Here is a 20524-nt window from a genome sequence, read left to right on the forward strand (position 1 = left end):
AACGTTAGCCTGGCACGCTAAAAATATAAGCGGAAGAATGTTATCATTGCAAAGTGGTCAGGCTGACGTCTTGTGTTTATTCCACAAGACTTATGGATAAGCTGTTTGATTTATAATTATTAGATTATTTTCACAAATTTCACTTAACCTTCTGTGGATGAACAAAGCTTTTCCTCAATAAATTGTGTGTTTCCCATTTGAATGGTCAGCTTATGAGGCGGCTGCTGCTCGCGCTGGGAGCTTTAGCTTCAATTTTGATCAAATTATTTTCTAATCGGTTGCATATTATGTCATGGATATATCCCTTGAATGCATACTGCAGTCCCTTTTGCCTTGCTCTCTCAGATATTTCACCTGTTCGCCAAAAATGACTAATTATCTCCTTGAAAATGTCTGACACCGGTGCATACATACTGTAAATGACTTGCCAGACGCGAAAGCTTGACAGGCGGGGCTTAGCGAAGGGTCCATTCACAATGAAAACTGAGGAGACTTAAACAATCAACATGAGTTGATTTATCTGTGTTTTAATATGCTGTCGTTCATAGATATTTTTAGATGGATGCAGAGGCTTTTTTAGGTCAGGTAGAATCTGCGATTCTCTGACCCAGTTTGTTTGCTGGTTTCCATGGCTGCAATACGCAGTGTTTTCCGCCAACTGGCAACCTGTGATGTCGAAATATTGTTTTTCTGAGAAACAAGTAGGTGAACTTAGCATGTTTCCTAAATATCTGCAAACATATTGGGGTATTTTTTATGCTTTATTAAAGTAAAAATCTTACATATAGCCCCTTTAAGATCTATATCTGTTTAAAATTTCATCTTATGTTGGTAAGGCACCAAGAGTATGTGATTTTTGCATTTCACATTTTTTCGTGAATTTAGAATAAATTGAAGAGCGAAAGTTATTGATGAATCATGATTTGTTTCTGAGAAAGTTCATACGCATATTTCACACACAAATTTGTGCGTATGCATGCTGAGTGAATGAGACCCTAAGATCTATGGGGAAAAAATGGACACCAATCAGATTCAAGCATTGAATGTCTCTGCAGTATAACTAAAGCTAAGCTTGTTACAAAACTCCTCCAGCTTGACATACTTGAGTTTGTCCAGTCTGTAGTTGGGATGGTTGAGTTTATCGGAGAGATGCTTGATTCCTGAATCTCCTGGGTGATTGTAGCTCAGATCCAGCTCTCTCAGGTGTGAGGGGTTTGAACTCAGTGCTGAAGACAGATAACGACAGCCTTCTTCTGTCACCATACAGCCAGACAGCCTACAAACACACACAGCAACAGCAAACATGACATTAGTTTGACAATCAGATCAGTCATTATCACACACTGACCTGTGCAGTTTGCATTTGCAGGTATTTTCTGTGGATTCAGTCACAAAATTAACAAAAGTGTCTGTGGAAATGTACTAGAGTAAAAGTTTTAATTTACTTGTATTAATGTAGTGAAGTCAACAGACACATTTATACTTATTAGCATTATAGAAAATGTTTTTCAAACATTTACATTTATTTCTGCCATTACGTAGGTATTATTTATTTTCAACCATTTAAAAAAACTTAACCTCCAGTAATTTCCAATGATTTTTTAAAATTTTTTTAATACATTGTTTTAAATTGAAAATATAGTTTACATGATTCATTCAATTTTTAATTGAATATAATGAGACAAAAAACATTAACAAAGTCCTTTTAAGAGGGAATGTGTGCATATTATAAATTAAATATCATTTACAAATAGTTCAAATTTATGGAGCTAAGCACAGGACATGCAGATAAAAAAGTAAATCGTGCGCAAGTCGTTCCCTCAATTTCTTGAATTTAATTTTCTTCTTATCTTTGATTTGCTTCATATAACTGCCATTTGTGTGGTGGTAATGTTGGACCTTGGCTAAGATGTTAAGGGTGTACCGCACACAGCCACTAGATGGTGCTACCAGTTTGTGTGTCAGAAGCAATCCATGCATTAAATAAATGTATTTGAAACAGCATTTTGCAATATGTTTAGTCATTACACTTCAATGAGAGCACATGTCAGTATTATTGGTAATTTATTGTAATAGCATTGTGTTCATTTTATGGAAAACCATTGTTAAATATTTTCTTATTTATTGGGCTTCACTTTTTGACTTTCTCTGCGTCTTGGGATTTTTCCATTGTGCACATCATGTACCTACCTAGACAAAACAAGAAGTAGTAGTCCTTGGACACACTGACACTCTCACACGCAACCAGAAGTTGAAGACACACACACATTTATGCACATACATTACTTATTTGTTATTATTAGGGGCCAAGCACCGAAGGTGCTTAGGCACCTATTGTTATTGTTAGTTTTCTTATTATTAGGGGCCAAGCACCGAAGGTGCTTAGGCACCTATTGTTATTGTTAGTTTTCTTCTTATTAGGGGCCAAGCACCGAAGGTGCTTAGGCACCTATTGTATCTGTTGGCGTTCCGTACGCTTATTATTATTAGGGGCCAAGCACCGAAGGTGCTTAGGCACCTATTGTATCTGTTGGCGTTCCGTACGCTTATTATTATTCTTCTTCCGTTTCTTCTTCCGCTCTTGAAGTCTATGGCAGCCCATAGAACCGCTTGCGGGAAAGTTGTAAAATTTGGCACACAGTTAGAGGACAGTCTGAACTATGCCCATAGCAAATTTGGAGTCTCTAACTCAATCCCTCTAGCGCCACCAGCTGTCCAAAGTTGCACTTATGTTTATGTTAATAACTTTTGAACCATAAGGGCTAGAAACAAAATTCTTTTTTCCTCTGATTCCTTGGGTCAAGACGAATCGATTGCATCCTATGACGTCATTTTCCGTCATGAAAATTTTTCCGCCATTTTGAATTTTCTGAAAAACGTACTTTTTCGAACTCCTCCTAGGCCGCTACTCCGATTTTCACGAAAATTGAACCACATCATCTTCAGACCATGCCGACAGAAAGTTATGGAATTCAAGTCGATTCCTCAAACCGTTTTCGAAAAACACACAAACAAATTGTATGTAGTGCTTGCAAAAATAGACATAAGGCTGTATCTCCGCAACGCTTTATCGTATTCAGACCAAACTTGGTACATGGCATCACAAGCATGACCTGAGGCAACATGCAGTGTTTCGGCGCAGCGCCACCTAATGATGCGGAGATATGATAAATGGCTATTTTTGCTTATAACTTCTGATGGGTTTGGCCAAAAATCATGAATTTGGTCTCGTTGGATTTGGGGCATCATCTTGCGTCGAACGATATCCAATTTTCCCATATTGGCCATTTCAGCTGTCGGCCATTTTGAATTTTGTGCTAAAATGCTGTATTTTACGAACGCATTAGCGTATCATTATGAAACTCAGTATGGGTCATCAGCATAATGTCCTGAATGAGCTTAAGAAGTTTCGGACCAGCGCCACCTTGTGGTCAAAAGTTATAACAAAATTTACAAAAATGCTAATAACTTTTGACTATATTAACCGATTGTAATGAAACTGGTCTCAGTAGATTCTGTGGGTCATGCTGAGAACATAGATATCAAGTTTGCCATAGTTAGCTGAACTTCCTGTCCGCCATATTGTTTTTCTTTAAAAACCTACTTTTTCGAACTCCTCCTAGACCGTTGCTCCGATTTTCACCAAAATTGAACCGTGTCATCTTCAGACCATGTCGACAAAAAGTTATGGATTTCAAGTCGATATGTCAAACCGTTTTCGTATACCAGAGCAAACAATTTGAGATATGATGCAAAAATGACTCTTGAAGCTGTATCTCTGCAATGCTTTATCATATTCAGATCAAACTTGGTACGTGTCATCACAAGCATGACCTGAGGCATCATAGAGTGTTTCGGCGTAGCGCCACCTACTGGAGTGGAGATATGAAAAATAGCTATTTTTGCTTATAACTTCTGATGGGTTTGACCAAAATTCATAAATTTGGTATGGGTCATCAGGACAATGCACTGAAGGAGCCTGAGAAGTTTCGGACCAGCGCCACCTTGTGGTCAAAAGTTATAACAAAATTGACAAAAATGTTAATAACTTTTTTTTCTAATTGCTCACTGCTGCTGTTGGTCTGATGCTCCCAGCCATGTTGGCTGGCTTCTTGTGCCGTTTTTGTGCTTGGCCCCGTAATTGCTGCTTGCAGCTATTTATTAGGGGCCAAGCACCGAAGGTGCTTAGGCACCTATTGTTATTGTTGGCGTTCCGTACGCTTATTATTATTCTTCCGTTTCTTCTTCCGCTCTTGAAGTCTATGGCAGCCCATAGAACCGCTTGCGGGAAAGTTGTGAAATTTGGCACACAGATAGAGGACAGTCTGAGCTATGTCCATAGCAAATTTGGAGTCTCTAACTCAATCCCTCTAGCGCCACCAGCTGTCCAAAGTTGCACTTATGTTTATGTTAATAACTTTTGAACCATAAGGGCTAGAAACAAAATTCTTTTTTCCTCTGATTCCTTGGCTCAAGCCGAATCGATTGCACCCTATAACGTCATTTTCCGTCATGAAAATTTTTCGGCCATTTTGAATTTTCTGAAAAACCTACTTTTTCGAACTCCTCCTAGGCCGTTACTCCGATTTTCACGAAAATTGAACCAGATCATCTTCAGACCATGCTGACAAAAAGTTATGGAATTCAAGTCGATTGCTCAAACCGTTTTCGAAAAACACACAAACGAATTGTACGTAGCGCTTGCGAAAATAGAAGTAAGGCTGTATCTCTGCAAAACTTTATCATATTCAGACCAAACTTGGTACATGTCATCACAAGCATGACCTGAGGCACCATGCAGTGTTTCGGCGCAGCGCCACCTACTGGTGCGGAGATATGAAAAATGGCTATTTTTGCTTATAACTTCTGATGGATTTGTCCAAAAATCATAAATTTGGTCTCGTTGGATTCGGGGAATCATGCCGAGTCAAATGATATCCAATTTTACCACTTCAGCCATTTTGGCCGTCGGCCATTTTGAATTTTGAGCTAAAATGCTGTATTTTATGAACGCATTAGCGTATCATTACGAAACTCGGTATGGGTCATCAGCACAATGCCCTGAAGGAGCCTGAGAAGTTTCGGACCAGCGCCACCTTGTGGTCAAAAGTTATAACAAAATGTACAAAAATGTTAATAACTTTTGACTGTATTCACCAATTGTAATGAAACTGATCTCAGTAGATTCCTTGGGTCATGCTGAGAACATAGATATCAAATTTGCCATAGTCAGCTAAACTTCCTGTCCGCCATATTGTTTTTCTTTAAAAACCTACTTTTTCGAACTCCTCCTAGACCGTTGCTCCGATTTTCACCAAAATTGAACCGTATCATCTTCAGACCATGCCGACAAAAAGTTATGGATTTCAAGTCGATATGTCAAACCGTTTTTGTATACCGGAGCAATGAATTTGAGGTATGATGCAAAAATTACTCTTGAAGCTGTATCTCTGCAATGCTTTATCATATTCAAACCAAGCTTGGTACTTGTCATCACAAAAATGACCTGAGGCATCAAACAGTGTTTCGGCGCAGCGCCACCTACTGGAGTGGAGATATGACAAATGGCTATTTTTGCTTATAACTTCTGATGGGTTTGACCAAAATTCATAAATTTGGTATGGGTCATCAGGACAATGCTCTGAAGGAGCCTGAGAAGTTTTGGACCAGCGCCACCTAGTGGCCAAAAGTTATAACAAAATTGACAAAATTGCTAATAACTTTTTTTTTCTAATTACTCACTGCTGCTGTTGGTCTGATGCTCCCAGCCATGTTGGCTGGCTTCTTGTGCCGTTTTTGTGCTTGGCCCCGTAATTGCTGCTTGCAGCTATATTTAGGGGCCAAGCACCGAAGGTGCTTAGGCACCTATTGTTATTGTTGGCGTTCCGTACGCTTATTATTATTCTTCTTCTTCTTCCGCTCTTGAAGTCTATGGCAGCCCATAGAACCGCTTGCGGGAAAGTTGTGAAATTTGGCACACAGTTAGAGGACAGAATGACCTTTGTCCATAGCAAATTTGGAGTCTCTAACTCAATCCCTCTAGCGCCACCAGCTGTCCAAAGTTGCACTTATGTTTATGCTAATAACTTTTGAACCATAAGGGCTAGAAACAAACTTCTTTTTTCCTCTGATTCATTGGGTCAAGACGAATCGATTGTACCATATGACGTCATTTTCCGTCATGAAAAATTTTCCGCCATTTTGAATTTTCTGAAAAACCTACTTTTTCGAACTCCTCCTAGGCCGTTGCTCCGATTTTTACGAAAATTGAACCAGATCATCTTCAGACCATGCCGACAAAAAGTTATGGAATTCAAGTCGATTCCTCAAACCGTTTTCGAAAAACACGCGAACGAATTGTACGTAGTGCTTGGGAAAATAGACATAAGGCTGTATCTCCGCAACGCTTTATCGTATTCAGACCAAACTTGGCACCTGTCATCACAAGCATGACCTGAGGCAACATGCAGCGTTTCGGCGCAGCGCCACCTACTGGTGCGGAGATATGAAAAATGGATATTTTTGCTTATAACTTCTGATGGGTTTGGCCAAAAATCATGAATTTGGTCTCGTTGGATTCGGGGCATCATGCCGAGTCGAATGATGTCAAATTTTCCCATATCGGACATTTTGGCTGTCGGCCATATTGAATTTTGTGCTAAAATGCTGTATTTTACGAACGCATTAGCGTATCGTTATGAAACTCGGTATGGGTCATCAGCACAATGTCCTGAAGGAGTCTGAGAAGTTTCGGACCAGCGCCACCTTGTGGTCAAAAGTTATAACAAAATTTACAAAAATGCTAATAACTTTTGACTGTATTCACCGATTGTAATGAAACTGGTCTCTGTAGATTCCGTGGGTCATGCTGAGAACATAGATATCAAATTTGCTATAGTCAGCTGAACTTCCTGTCCAGTGTATTGTTTTTCTTTAAAAACTTACTTTTTCGAACTCCTCCTAGACCGTTGCTCCGATTTTCACCAAAATTGAACCGTGTCATCTTCAGACCATGCTGACAAAAAGTTATGGATTTCAAGTCGATATGTCAAACCGTTTTCGTATACCAGAGCAAAGAATTTGAGGCATGATGCAAAAACGACTCTTGAAGCTGTATCTCTGCAATGCTTTATCATATTCAGATCAAACTTGGTACGTGTCATCACAAGCATGACCTGAGGCATCATAGAGTGTTTCGGCGTAGCGCCACCTACTGGAGTGGAGATATGAAAAATAGCTATTTTTGCTTATAACTTCTGATGGGTTTGACCAAAATTCATAAATTTGGTATGGGTCATCAGGACAATGCACTGAAGGAGCCTGAGAAGTTTCGGACCAGCGCCACCTTGTGGTCAAAAGTTATAACAAAATTGACAAAAATGTTAATAACTTTTTTTTCTAATTGCTCACTGCTGCTGTTGGTCTGATGCTCCCAGCCATGTTGGCTGGCTTCTTGTGCCGTTTTTGTGCTTGGCCCCGTAATTGCTGCTTGCAGCTATATTTATTATTCTTCCGCTCTTGGAGTCTATGGCAGCCCATAGAACCGTATGGTAAAAAGTTGTGAAATTTGGCACACAGTTAGAGGACTGTCTGAACTGTGTCCATACCCAATTTGGAGTCTCTAACTCAATCCCTCTAGCGCCACCAGCTGTCCAAAGTTGCACTTCTGTTTATGCTAATAACTTTTGAACCGTATGGGCTAGAAACAAAATTCTTTTTTCCTCTGATTCCTTGGGTCAAGACGAATCGATTGCACTATATGACGGCATTTTCCGTCATGAAAATTTTCCCGCCATTTTGATTTTTCCGAAAAACCTACTTTTTCGAACTCCTCCTAGGGCATTACTCCGATTTTCACAAAAATTGAACCAGATCATCTTCAGACCATGACTGGAAAATGTTATCAAAAGCTTTTCGATAGATCCATCCGTTCTCGAATAGGGCACAAAAGAATTCGACCGAAAGCTCGCAAAATCACACTTAAGGCTATATCTTCAAAACAATTTATTGTATTCTGACCAAACTTTGTACATGTCATCACAAGCATGACTTGAGGCAACATGCAGTGTTTCGGCACAGTGCCACCTACTGGTCCAGAGATATGAAAAATGGATATTTATGCTAATAACTTCTGAATGGTTTGTCCATAAATCATAAATGTGGTTACGTCAGATTCAGGGCATCATTCCGAGTTGAATGATATCCATTATTACCATATCAGCCATTTTGGCCGTCGGCCATTTTGAATTTTGTGCTAAAATGCTGTATTTTATGAACGCATTAGCATATCGTCACAAAACTCGGTATGAGTCTTCAGCACGATGCCCTGAACGAGCCTAAGAAGTTTTGCACCAGCGCCACCTAGTGGTAAAATCAAATATTCAAATGCTTATCAATATGGGTGTGGTCAACTTATTTTCAAAAGAGTCATGACTTTAGACTCCTGAATCCCTGCTGAGTCTAACGATACCTAACACGCTAGGTTTCGACTTATGGTTTGTCCGCCATTTTGAATTTTGCGAAAAACCTACTTTTTCGAACTCGTCCTAGGCTGTTGGTCTGATTATCATGAAAATTGAACCAGATCATCTTCAGACCATTCTGGCAAAAAGTTATCAAAAGCTTTTTGATAAACTCAACCCTTCTCAAAAAACACGCAAATTAATTTAACGCAGAGCACCCAGTTTGGACTCATGGCTGTATCTCTGCAATGATTGATCATATTTAGACCAAACTTCGTACAAATCATCCCAAGCAAGACCAGAGCCTACATGCTGAGTTTCGTCGCAACACCACCTACTGGTCTGGAGATTCAGAAAAGCCAAAATAGCCATTATTTTTGCTTATAGCTTAAAATATGTTTGTCCAAAAATCATAAATTTGGTCTTGTTAGATTAGGGGCATCATGCCGAGTCGAATGATATCCAATTTTCCCATATTAGCCATTTTGGCTGTCGCCCATTTCGAATTTTGTGCAAAAATGCTGTATTTTATGAACGCATTAGCGTATTGTTACGAAACTCGGTATGAGTCATCAGCACAAGGTCCCGAAGGAGCCTGAGGAGTTTCAAACCAGCGCCACCTTGTGGTTTTTTTTCATATGCTTATAACTTTTGATCTGGTTGACTTATTTTCACGGGAGTCATATCCTTAGCGAGTGTCATTGTTACCTCACTCTGACTATACCACATTAATTTGGTCACAGCGCCACCTATTAGTCAAAGTGCTAAACCATTAAATCTTTATTATTGACTGTATATAATTTTTCAGCTCTTTTGCCTAAAATGATCCTAATAGGTCTTTAATTGCTTACTGTTGCAGCTGGTCTGATGCTCCCAGCCATCTTGGCTGGCTTGTTGTGCCGCTTTTTGCTTGGCCCCATAATCGCTGCTTGCAGCTATATTTATTATTATTATTCTTCCGCTCTTGAGTCTATGGCAGCCCATAGAACCGTATGGTAAAAAGTTATGAAATTTGGCACACTGATAGAGGACAGTCTGAACTGTGTCTATAGCTAATTTGGTGTCTCTAACTCAATCCCTCTAGCGCCACCAGCTGTGCAAAGTTGAACTTCTGTTTATGTTAATAACTTTTGAACCGTAAGGGCTAGAAACAAAATTCTTTTGTCCTCTGATTCCTTGGCTCATGCCGATTTGAATGCACCCTATGACGTCATTTTCCGTCATGAAAATTTTCCCGCCATTTTGATTTTTCCAAAAAACATACTTTTTCTAACTGCTCCTAGACCATTACTCCGATTATCACCAAAATTGAACTAGATCATCTTCAGACCATGACTGCAAAAACTTCTCAAAAGTTTTTTGATAGATCGAACCTTTCTCGAATAGGGCACAAATGAATTTGATGAAGAGCTCGCAAAATCAGTCTTGAGGCTATATCTCCAAAACGATTTATGGTATTCTGACCAAACTTCATACAAGTCATCACAAGCATGACTTGAGGCAACATACAGTGTTTCAACGCAGTGCCACCTACTGGTCTGGAGATATGAAAAATGGCTATTTATGCTAATAACTTCTGAATGGTTTGTCCATAAATCATAAATGTGGTCTTGTCAGATTCGGGGCATCATGCCGAGTCGAATGAATACCATTATTACCATATCAGCCATTTTGGCTGTCGGCCATTTTGAATTTTGTGCTAAAATGCTGTATTTTACGAACGCATTAGCATATCGTCACAAAACTTGGTATGGGTCATCAGTACGGTGCCCTGAACGAGCCTGAAAAGTTTCGGACCAGCGCCACCTAGTGGTAAAATCAAATATTCAAATGCTTATCTCTTTAAGTGTGGTCAATTTATTTTCAAATGAGTCATATCCTTAGACTCCAGAATCCCTGCTGACTCCAACAATACCAAACTTGCTAGGTTTCGACTTATGGTTTGTCCGCCATGTTGAATTTTGCGAAAAACCTACTTTTTCGAACTCCTCCTAGACTGTTACTCTGATTATCATCAAAATTGAACCAGATCATCTTGAGACCATGCCAACAAAAAGTTATCAAAAGCTTGTTGATATAACAAACCGTTCTTGAAAACTTCATAAATGAATTAAACAAAAAGTTCGCAAAATCAGACTTGAGACTATATCTCCACAATGCTTTATCGTTTTCAGACCAAACTGGGTACATGTCATCATAAGCATGACTTGAGGCAACCTGCAGCGTTTTGGTGCAGCGCCACCTACTGGTCCAGAGATACGAAAAATGGCTATTTATGCTAATAACTTCTTAATGGTTTGTCCATAAATCATAAATGTGGTCACGTCAGATTCAGGGCATCATGCCGAGTCGAGTGATATCCATTATTACCATATCAGCCATTTTAGCCGTCGGCCATTTTGAATTTTGTGCTAAAATGCTGTATTTTATGAATGCATTAGCATATCACCACAAAACTCGGTATGGGTCATCAGCACGATGCCCTGAACAAGCCTGAGAAGTTTCGGACCAGCGCCACCTAGTGGTAAAATCAAATATTCAAATGCTTATCAATATGGGTGTGGTCAACTTATTTTCAAAAGAGTCATGACGTTAGACTCCTGAATCCCTGCTGAGTCTAACGATACCAAACATGCTAGGTTTCGACTTATGGTTTGTCCGCCATTTTGAATTTTGCGAAAAATCTACTTTTTCGAACTCGTCCTAGGCTGTTGGTCTGATTATTATGAAAATTGAACCAGATCATCTTCAGACCATTCTGGCAAAAAGTTATCAAAAGCTTTTTGATAAACTCAACCCTTCTCAAAAAACACGCAAATTAATTTAACACAGAGCACCCAGTTTGGACTCATGGCTGTATCTCTGCAATGATTGATCATATTTAGACCAAACTTCGTACAAATCATCCCAAGCAAGACCAGAGCCTACATGCTGAGTTTCGTCGCAACACCACCTACTGGTCTGGAGATTCAAAAAAGCCAAAATAGCCGTTATTTTTGCTAATAGCTTCAAATATGTTTGTCCAAAAATCATAAATTTGGTCTTGTTAGATTAGGGGCATCATGCCGAGTCGAATGATATCCAATTTTCCCATATCAGCCATTTTGGTTGTCGGCCATTTTGAATTTTGTGCAAAAATGCTGTATTTTATGAATGCATTAGCGTATTGTTACGAAACTCAGTATGAGTCATCAGCACAAGGTCCCGAAGGAGCCTGAGAAGTTTCAAACCAGCGCCACCTAGTGTTTTTTTCATATGTTTATAACTTTTGATCTGGTTGACTTATTTTCACGGGAGTCATATCCTTAGCGAGTGTCATTGCTACCTCACTCTGACCATACCACATTAATTTGGTCACAGCACCACCTATTGATCAAAAGTGATAAACCATTAAATCTTTATTATTGACTGTACATATCATTTTTCAGCTCTTTTGCCTAAAATGATCCTAATAGGTCTTTAATTGCTTACTGTTGCAGCTGGTCTGATGCTCCCAGCCATCTTGGCTGGCTTGCTGTGCCTTTTTTGCTTGGCCCCGTAATTGCTGCTTGCAGCTATATTTATTATTCTTCCGCTCTTGGAGTCTATGGCAGCCCATAGAACCGTATGGTAAAAAGTTGTGAAATTTGGCACACAGTTAGAGGACAGTCTGAACTGTGTCCATAGCAAATTTGGAGTCTCTAACTCAATCCCTCTAGCGCCACCAGCTGTCCAAAGTTGCACTTCTGTTTATGCTAATAACTTTTGAACCGTATGGGCTAGAAACAAAATTCTTTTTTCCTCTGATTCCTTGGGTCAAGACGAATCGACTCCACTATATGACGTCATTTTCCGTCATGAAAATTTTCCCGCCATTTTGAATTTTCCGAAAAACCTACTTTTTCGAACTCCTCCTAGGGCGTTATTCTGATTTTCACAAAAATTGGACCAGATCATCTTCAGACCATGACTGCAAAAAGTTATCAAAAGCTTTTCGATAGATCCATCCGTTCTCGAATAGGGCACAAATGAATTCGACCGAAAGCTTGCAAAATCACACTTAAGGGTATATCTCCAAAAAGATTTATCGTATTTTGACCAAACTTCATACATGTCATCACAAGCATGACTTAAGCCAACATGCAGTGTTTCAGTGCAGTGCCGCCTACTGGTCCGGAGATACGAAAAATGGCTATTTTGGCTAATAACTTCTGAATGGTTTGTCCAGAAATCATAAATGTGGTCACGTCAGATTCAGGGTATCATGCCGAGTCGAATGATAACCATTATTACCATACCAGCCATTTTGGCCGTCGGCCATTTTGAATTTTGTGCTAAAATGCTGTATTTTATGAACGCATCAGCGTATCGTCACAAAACTCGGTATGGGTCATCAGCATGATGCCCTGAACCAGCCTGAGAAGTTTCGCACCAGCGCCACCTAGTGGTAAAATCAAATATTCAAATGCTTATCACTTTGACTGTGGTCGACTTGTTTTCAAAAGAGTCATGTCCTTAGACTCCAGAATCCCTGCTGAGTCCAACGATACCAAACATGTTAGGTTTCGAAATATGGTTTGTCCGCCATGTTGAATTTTGCGAAAAAACTACTTTTTCGAACTCGTCCTAGACGCTTCATTTGATTGTCATGAAAATCAAACCAGATCATCTTCAGTACATTCTGGCAAAAAGTTATCAAAAGCTTTTCGGTAAATCAAACCATTCTCAAATAACACGCAAATTAATTTAACATAGAGCACCCAATTTGGACTCATGGCTGTATCTCTGCAATGCTTTATCATATTCAGACCAAAGTTCATACATATCATCCCAAGCAAGACCAGAGCCTACATGCTGAGTTTTGGCGCAGCGCCACCTACTGGTTTGGATATACAAAAAATGGTTATTTTTGCTTGCAGCTTCAGATAGGTTTGTCCAAAAATCATAACTTTGGTCTTGTTAGATTAGGGGCATCATGCCGAGTCGAATGATAACCATTATTACCATATCAGCCATTTTGGTCGTCGGCCATTTTTAATTTTGTGCTAAAATGCTGTATTTTACGAACACATTAGCATATCATCACAAAACTCGGTATGGGTCATCAGTACGATGCCCTGAACAAGCCTGAGAAGTTTCACACCAGCGCCACCTAGTGGTAAAATCAAATATTCAAATGCTTATCACTATGAGTGTGGTCGACTTATTTTCAAAATAGTCATGATCTTAGACTCCTGAATCCCTTCTGAGTCCAACAGTACCAAAAATGCTAGGTTTCCTCTTATGGTCTGTCCGCCATGTTGAATTTTGCGAAAAACCTGCTTTTTCGAACTTGTCCTAGATGCTTCATTTGATTGTCATGAAAATCAGATCAGATCATCTTCAGTCCATTGTGGCAAAAAGTTATCAAAAGCTTTTTGATAAACTCAACCATTCTCAAAAAACACGCAAATTAATTTAACGCAGAGCACCCAATTTGGACTCATGGCTGTATCTCTGCAATGATTTATCATATTTAGACCAAACTTCATAAATATCATCCCAAGCAAGACCAGAGCCTACATGCTGAGTTTCGTCGTAACGCCACCTACTGGTCTGGAGATACAAAATAGCAAAAATAGGCATTATTTTTGCTTATAGCTTCGGATAGGTTTGTCCAAAAATCATAAAGTTGGCCTTTTTCGATTCGGAGCATCATGCCGAGTCGAATGATATCCAATTTTCTCATGTTGGGCATTTTGTCCATCTGCAATTTTGAATTTTGTTTTAAAATACTGTATTTTAAGAACGCATCAGCGTATCATTACGAAACTCTGTATGGGTCATCAGCACAAGGCCCTGAAAGAGTCTGAGTAGTTCCAGCGCCACCTAGTGTTTTTTTTCATATGCTTATAAATTTTGATCTAGTTGATTTATTTTTATGGGAGTCATATCCTTAGCGAGTGTCATTGTCACCTCATTCTGACCATACCACATTCATTTGGTCACAGCTCCACCTATTGGTCGAAAGTAAATCTTTATTATTGACTGTATATATCATTTTCCAACACCTTTGCCTTAAATGATCTTAATAGGTTTTTAATTGCTCAAAGTTGCAGCTGGTCTAATGCTCCCAGCCATGTTGGCTGGCTTGTTGTGCCTTTTTTGCTTGGCCCCGTAATTGCTGCTTGCAGCTATATTATTACTTGAAATGCCATACATGGTAAGGTTTGATTTTTAAGTCGTATGATTGGATGCTCATGCCATCGTGGAGATTGTTGTTTGACCTATGTCTATAAATATGACCCTTCTTCCTGAATAAATCTGAGAATGTTTTGTACCACACTTGATCTGTGTCTGCTTGGTCATTCTCCCGAGATCTCGCGCTGCTGCTGCCACACATCACAGGGGTTGAGGCGCCTGTTTCTAAACTGATGACTGAGACTACAAATATTCTACCTATTATTGAGATTTTGATCTAACAACCATTTACCTCAGTATCTGCAGTTGACAGTTTGGACTCTTCAGTCCATCAGACAAAAGTGTCACTCCAGAATCCTGCAGGTCATTGTTACTCAGGTCCAGCTCTCTCAGGACAGAGTTTGAGGACTGTAGAGCTGAAGACAAACTCTCACAGGAATGAGCGGTGAGATTACAGGACTGTAGCCTGTGTAGAGAACAAAACAAACAGAAATATGTATGCGTATTAAATAGGGTTTATAATCTAAAGCACAGATGACTTGCAGAATCCTTGAATGGAGTAGTTATGTTGAGGAAAAGCTAAAACAGTCAGATGTATTCAGTGATTATTGAATTTAAGAAAGAATTTAAGGCTACAAAAGAGAATTACACTGCATTCCAAATTATTATGCAAGAGACAAATCAGTAAGATTTCTGTACAATAAACATTCAGATTTTAGTTTTTCCAAGAAAATGTTTGTTTGTTTATTTATCCATGTCTTTTTAAATAACTGGTATCAATCTCAGACAAAATAATTTGCCAGATCTATGGAAACCCTACTTAGAGGTTGTTCCACATTATTAAGCAAGTCACAGTTCTCATGCAATATGGGGAGGAAGAAAGATCTTTCTGAAGATGAAAAGCATGAAATGGTGCAATGTTGTGCAAAAGGCATGAAAACAACTAATATTGTGTGAAACTGAATGGAGATTATCAAATTATCATAAGATTTGTGAGTGAGTTAGAGCACAGCAGAACTCGGTCAGCTAAAGGCTTATTAAAGAAAGTTCCTGTCAAAAAAATTAATTGTATTAAAAGGGCAGCTATAAAAAAAGCCAGTGTTGAGCAGCAAACAGGTATTTGAAGCTGCTGGTGTCTCTGGAGTCTCAAGAAGCTCTCCATGCAGGCTGGCAGTTGTGCGTAAAGATGCATTTCAGCCACTCCAAACCAAACCTCACAAAGAGAAACATTTACAGTGGGTGTAGAAATACATGAAGACTCATTTTTAAATAGTTTTATTTACTGACTAATGCTGTACTACAATGGATGGTCTAAATGAATGGACTTCTGGATGGTTGGTGAATGGCCACCACGTTCCAACAAGACTGCGATGTCAGCAAGGAGCTGGTGGGTGATGATTTGGGCTGGAATACTGGGAAGTGAGATGGAGGGTATGGATGGATGGATGACTTTTGCAAGATATGTGGCGTTCATAACTGGCCATTTTCAGCTATGGTATAAAAAGGAGGATAGTGCATAGTACAATGCACTATTATACAATGCACTATGCACTATCACATGCTGCACAAAAACACCACAGCAATAAAACTGTTTGAAAATGTATTTCTACACCCACTGTAAATGTTTCTCTTTGTTAGGTTTGGATAGTGGTGTCTAAAATGCATCTTTACGCACAACTGCCAGCCTGCATGGAGAGCTTCTCAAGACTCCAGAGACACCAGCAGCTTCAAATACCTGTTTGCTGCTCAACACTGGCTTTTTTATAGCTGCCCTTTTAATACAATTAATTTTTTTGACAGGAACTTTCATTAATAAGCCTTTATCTGACCGAGTTCTGCTGTGCTCTAAATCACTAACAAATCTTATGATAATTCGATAATCTCCATTCAGTTTCACACAATATTAATTGTTTTCATGCCTTTTGCACAACATTGCACCATTTCATGCTTTTCATCTTCAGAAAGATCTTTCTTCCTCCCCATATTGCATGAGAACTGTGACTTGCTTAATAATGTGGAACAACCTCTAAGTAGGGTTTCCATAGATCTGGAAAATTATTTTGTCTGAGATTGATACCAGTTATCTAAAAAGACATGGAGAAATAAACAAACAAACATTTTCTTAGAAAAACTAAAATCGGAATGTTTATTGTACTGAAATCTTACTGATATGTCAATTGCATAATAATTTGGAACGCAGTGTATATGGCATTCCTTAGATTATATAAGTGTAAAATGTTTCAATAATTCAACTCTTTATAAAGCATCAAACCAGGGCAGTTTACCAAATATTTTATGTACAGTTTATTTTAAAATTTCGTTGATTGTCACCACTGTTGAGGTTTGTATGACGAGTGTTCATATCTCAATGTGTAATGTTTAAAAAAAATGTACAAACGATGATGTTGCGTCTTTGAAAGGGAATCTGTAGTCAACTTGTCTCATTTTTAATGCATCACACATATTTCTTATCACAACAAGTGATTTTCACATTTAATACCACTACCACTCTTCTATTTGCTTCATCATCAAACTACAAAACAGCACATGCTAAATTCATGAATGTGATCATGTTAATTGTTGTCGGTGTTTCTTACTGAGCTGATCTGGATTCTTTAACCACAGGCAGCAGCTTCTGGAGAACTTCATCTGCTGTATTTCGTGCTCCAGTAAACTGTTTTAGATCAAAATCCATCTTCTGTTCTGATGTCAGCAACACATAAACCAGAGCTGACCACTGTGAAGAGGAGAGTTTGGTTTCTCCTATTTTTCCAGATTTCAGATAACGCTGGATCTCCTGCATCAGTGAATCATCACCCAGTTCATTCAGACAGTGGAACAGATTGATGGATCTCTCTGGAGAGTGATTCTCCCTGATCTTCTGCTTGATGTACTGAACTGTTTTCTCTTTGTTGTAGGAGCAGCTTCCTGTCTGTGTCAGTAGTTCTCGTAAGAGAGTCTGATTGGACTCCAATGAGAGACCCAGAAGGAAACGCAGGAAAAGGTCCAGATGTCCATTCTTACACTTTAAGGCCTTATTTACAGCTCTATGATGCAGCTCAGATAATGAATGATATTTCTTCTTGTTTAAAATCTTAGACAGCAGACTTGGTTTGGTGACTTGTTCAAAGACATTTCTGTTCTCGTTTGTACAGTAAATGTGAGCATATAGAGCTGCTAGATGTTCCTGAAGGCTCAGATGAACAAAGCAGAAGACTTTCCCCTGATACAAGCCCAACTCCTCTCTGAAGATCTGAGTGCACAATCCTGAGTACACTGATGCTTCTGTCACATCAATGCCACACTCTCTCAGGTCTTCCTCATAGAAGATCAGGTTTCCTTTCACAAGATGCTGGAAAGCCAGTTTCCCCAGTTTGAGAATCATGTCTTCATCTTTCACTTTCTTCTGATAGTCCTTCTCATGTTTGATGTTGGTCTGAAGGATGAGGAAGTGTGTGTACATTTGAGTGAGAGTCTTGGGAATCTCTCTTCTTTCTGCTTCACTCAACATCTTCTCTAGAACAGTGGCTGAGATCCAGCAGAACACTGGGATGTGGCACATGATGTGGAGGCTCCTTGATGACTTCAGGTGTGTGATGATCCTTTCGGCCAGACTCTGATCACTGATTCTCTTCCTGAAGTATTCCTCCTTCTGTGGCTCACTGAAGCCTCGTACCTCTGTCACTCGATGGACACACTCAGAGGGGACGAGATCAGCTGCTGCTGGTCTGGAGGTGATCCAGATGAGAGCAGAGGGAAGCAGATTCCCCTCAATGAGGTTCATCAGCAGCTCATCCACTGAGGCTGATTCAGATATATTACACAGTTTCACATCACTCTTAAAGTTCAGAGACAGACGACACTCATCCAGACCATCAAAGATGAACAACACTTTATATTCATCACTGGATATTTCCATTTCTTTGGTTTCAGGGAAAAAGACATGAAGAAGATCTGAAAGACTGAGTGTTTTGTGCTTCATCAAGTTGAGCTCTCTGAAAGGAAGTGGAAATATGAGCTGGACGTCCTGATTCTCTTTCCCTTCAGCCCAGTCCAGGATGAACTTCTGCACAGAGACTGTTTTTCCAATGCCAGCGACTCCCTTTGTCAGCACAGTTCTGATGGGTTTGTCTTGTTCAGGTAAAGGTCTAAAGATGTCATTGCATTTGATTGGTGTGTCCTCTGTTGCTGCTCTCCTGGATTGTGTCTCAATCTGTCTCACCTCATGCTCATTATTGATCTCTCCACTTTCACTTTCTGTGATGTAGAGCTCAGTGTAGATCTCATTCAGGAGTGTTGGGTTTCCCTGCTTTGCTGTTCCTTCATTCAGACACTGAAACTTCTTCCTCAGGTTTGATCTAAATGTGTTGAGGCTGTAGGCTTTATGACTGTAAAATAAAAACGCCACATTATTAAATGGGTTAATAAGCACAATGCCTAGTTCTGTATCATATATTCAAATTCAAATATCTGATATAGAAATGTTTTACCTGAGATCAGGCTGTGTTTCTCCACTCTTTAAATGTATTGGCTGATCTATAGACACATCACTCTTCATAGACTCTGGTTCTGATCTCTTCTGATGAACTGAGCTGAAACAGAGAGAGATTCATGTGAATACTTCAAATTACTGTATTCAACAACTCAATTCTTTATTTATCATTAAATAAATAACTCTAATGTGTGTTTTACATTATGAAGTAAAGTTAAAAATACCCAAAAAGAAAGCAGAAGAAGAATGTCCTATCTCTTGTAGAAAATACATGATAATACAGAATGTCATACTATAATCATGTTTTTATAGAAATGTTATACCTGAGGTCAGTCCGTGTATCTTCACTCTTAAACTCTATTGGCTGACCCATAGACTCATTACTCTTCATAGACACACAGCTGGGCTCTGGTTCTGATCTCTTCTGATGAACTGAGCTAAAACATAACATCATTTTTGATTACAATAATCTCAAGGCTTATTGTTTTCAATAAATGTTAAACTTTAAAAAAAAAAACAGAAAAATAAAAAAAAATCTGTAGACACTCATTTCCTCTATAACATAAAATTATATTTAATGAGTTACTCAAAGTACCTGTATTGTGTAAAATAATCTTCATTTCTGGATGTTTGTGTGTCGTCCATGATGGATCTGAACAGTTTGATCTCCACCTCTGACTCTAGACAGAAGTGACAAACAATCATAGAAACTAAAGTAATCAAACAGCTTTTATAACTCATCTGAATGATCTTGATCTGGAGAAATAGATCACCATCACTCATATACATGAAGTTAGTCACATGTAAACACAAATGCTCTTTAGACTTTTACACAATCACAGTCAGCATTAAACACACAAGAAACATTATTCATTTTCTTTAGGTTGAAGAATATCATACATACTGATTCACAGAAATCCTACAGCTTTTCCATCGAGTAGATACACATAAATTCCTGCCTAAACTTTTATAATCGGCTCTATTACAGTTTTAAAGATATTCTGTCTGATAAATGATCAATTCTGTCTGTTTAAAATGGCGAAACATCAGCTCTGAAGATTTACTTTCACTTTCATTTAGACAGCAGGTGACTGAAACAGGTGTTGTGCTGAAATCGGTGATCTATCGAAAACTGTCGCCAGGTGTCGCTGTTCAGCAAATGACGTGCAGTGGGCAGACGCTGAAGCGAAATAATGCTGTAAAAGATGTTTTATGTTTAAAAAACGTTTAAGGTAGATATTGTGGCGAGCATTCACATGCTTGTATAGAGAATAAATTAAACATTAATGCTCCGCTGTTATTGACTGATGCTGGACGATATTAATGGTTTCGTTTTAATATATTCTCGTTATCTGATACACTAGGCTTATCTTTATTCTTATTACTATCAACTAGAATTACCCAATAATGT

General features: G+C 38.9%; 1 protein-coding gene across 1 annotated transcript in view; it reads right to left on the minus strand.

Annotated features, from left to right (window-relative positions):
* LOC125269675 (NLR family CARD domain-containing protein 3-like) overlaps positions 1-20199 on the minus strand; it is a 55994-nt gene extending 35795 nt beyond the window's left edge. Inside the window, exons 1-7 of the mRNA XM_048192610.1 lie at positions 20018-20199; positions 19709-19793; positions 19437-19550; positions 19112-19213; positions 17219-19009; positions 14914-15087; positions 1103-1276 (exon numbers count right to left, since the gene is read on the minus strand). Coding sequence (XP_048048567.1) covers positions 1103-1276; positions 14914-15087; positions 17219-19009; positions 19112-19213; positions 19437-19550; positions 19709-19758 — 2405 coding nt within the window. The 5' untranslated portion in view covers positions 19759-19793; positions 20018-20199. The remainder of the gene's footprint in view (positions 1-1102; positions 1277-14913; positions 15088-17218; positions 19010-19111; positions 19214-19436; positions 19551-19708; positions 19794-20017) is intronic.
* Positions 20200-20524: the final 325 nt, after the last annotated feature.

Source organism: Megalobrama amblycephala, linkage group LG6 (assembly GCF_018812025.1).
Source record: "Megalobrama amblycephala isolate DHTTF-2021 linkage group LG6, ASM1881202v1, whole genome shotgun sequence".
NCBI lineage: Eukaryota > Metazoa > Chordata > Actinopteri > Cypriniformes > Xenocyprididae > Megalobrama > Megalobrama amblycephala.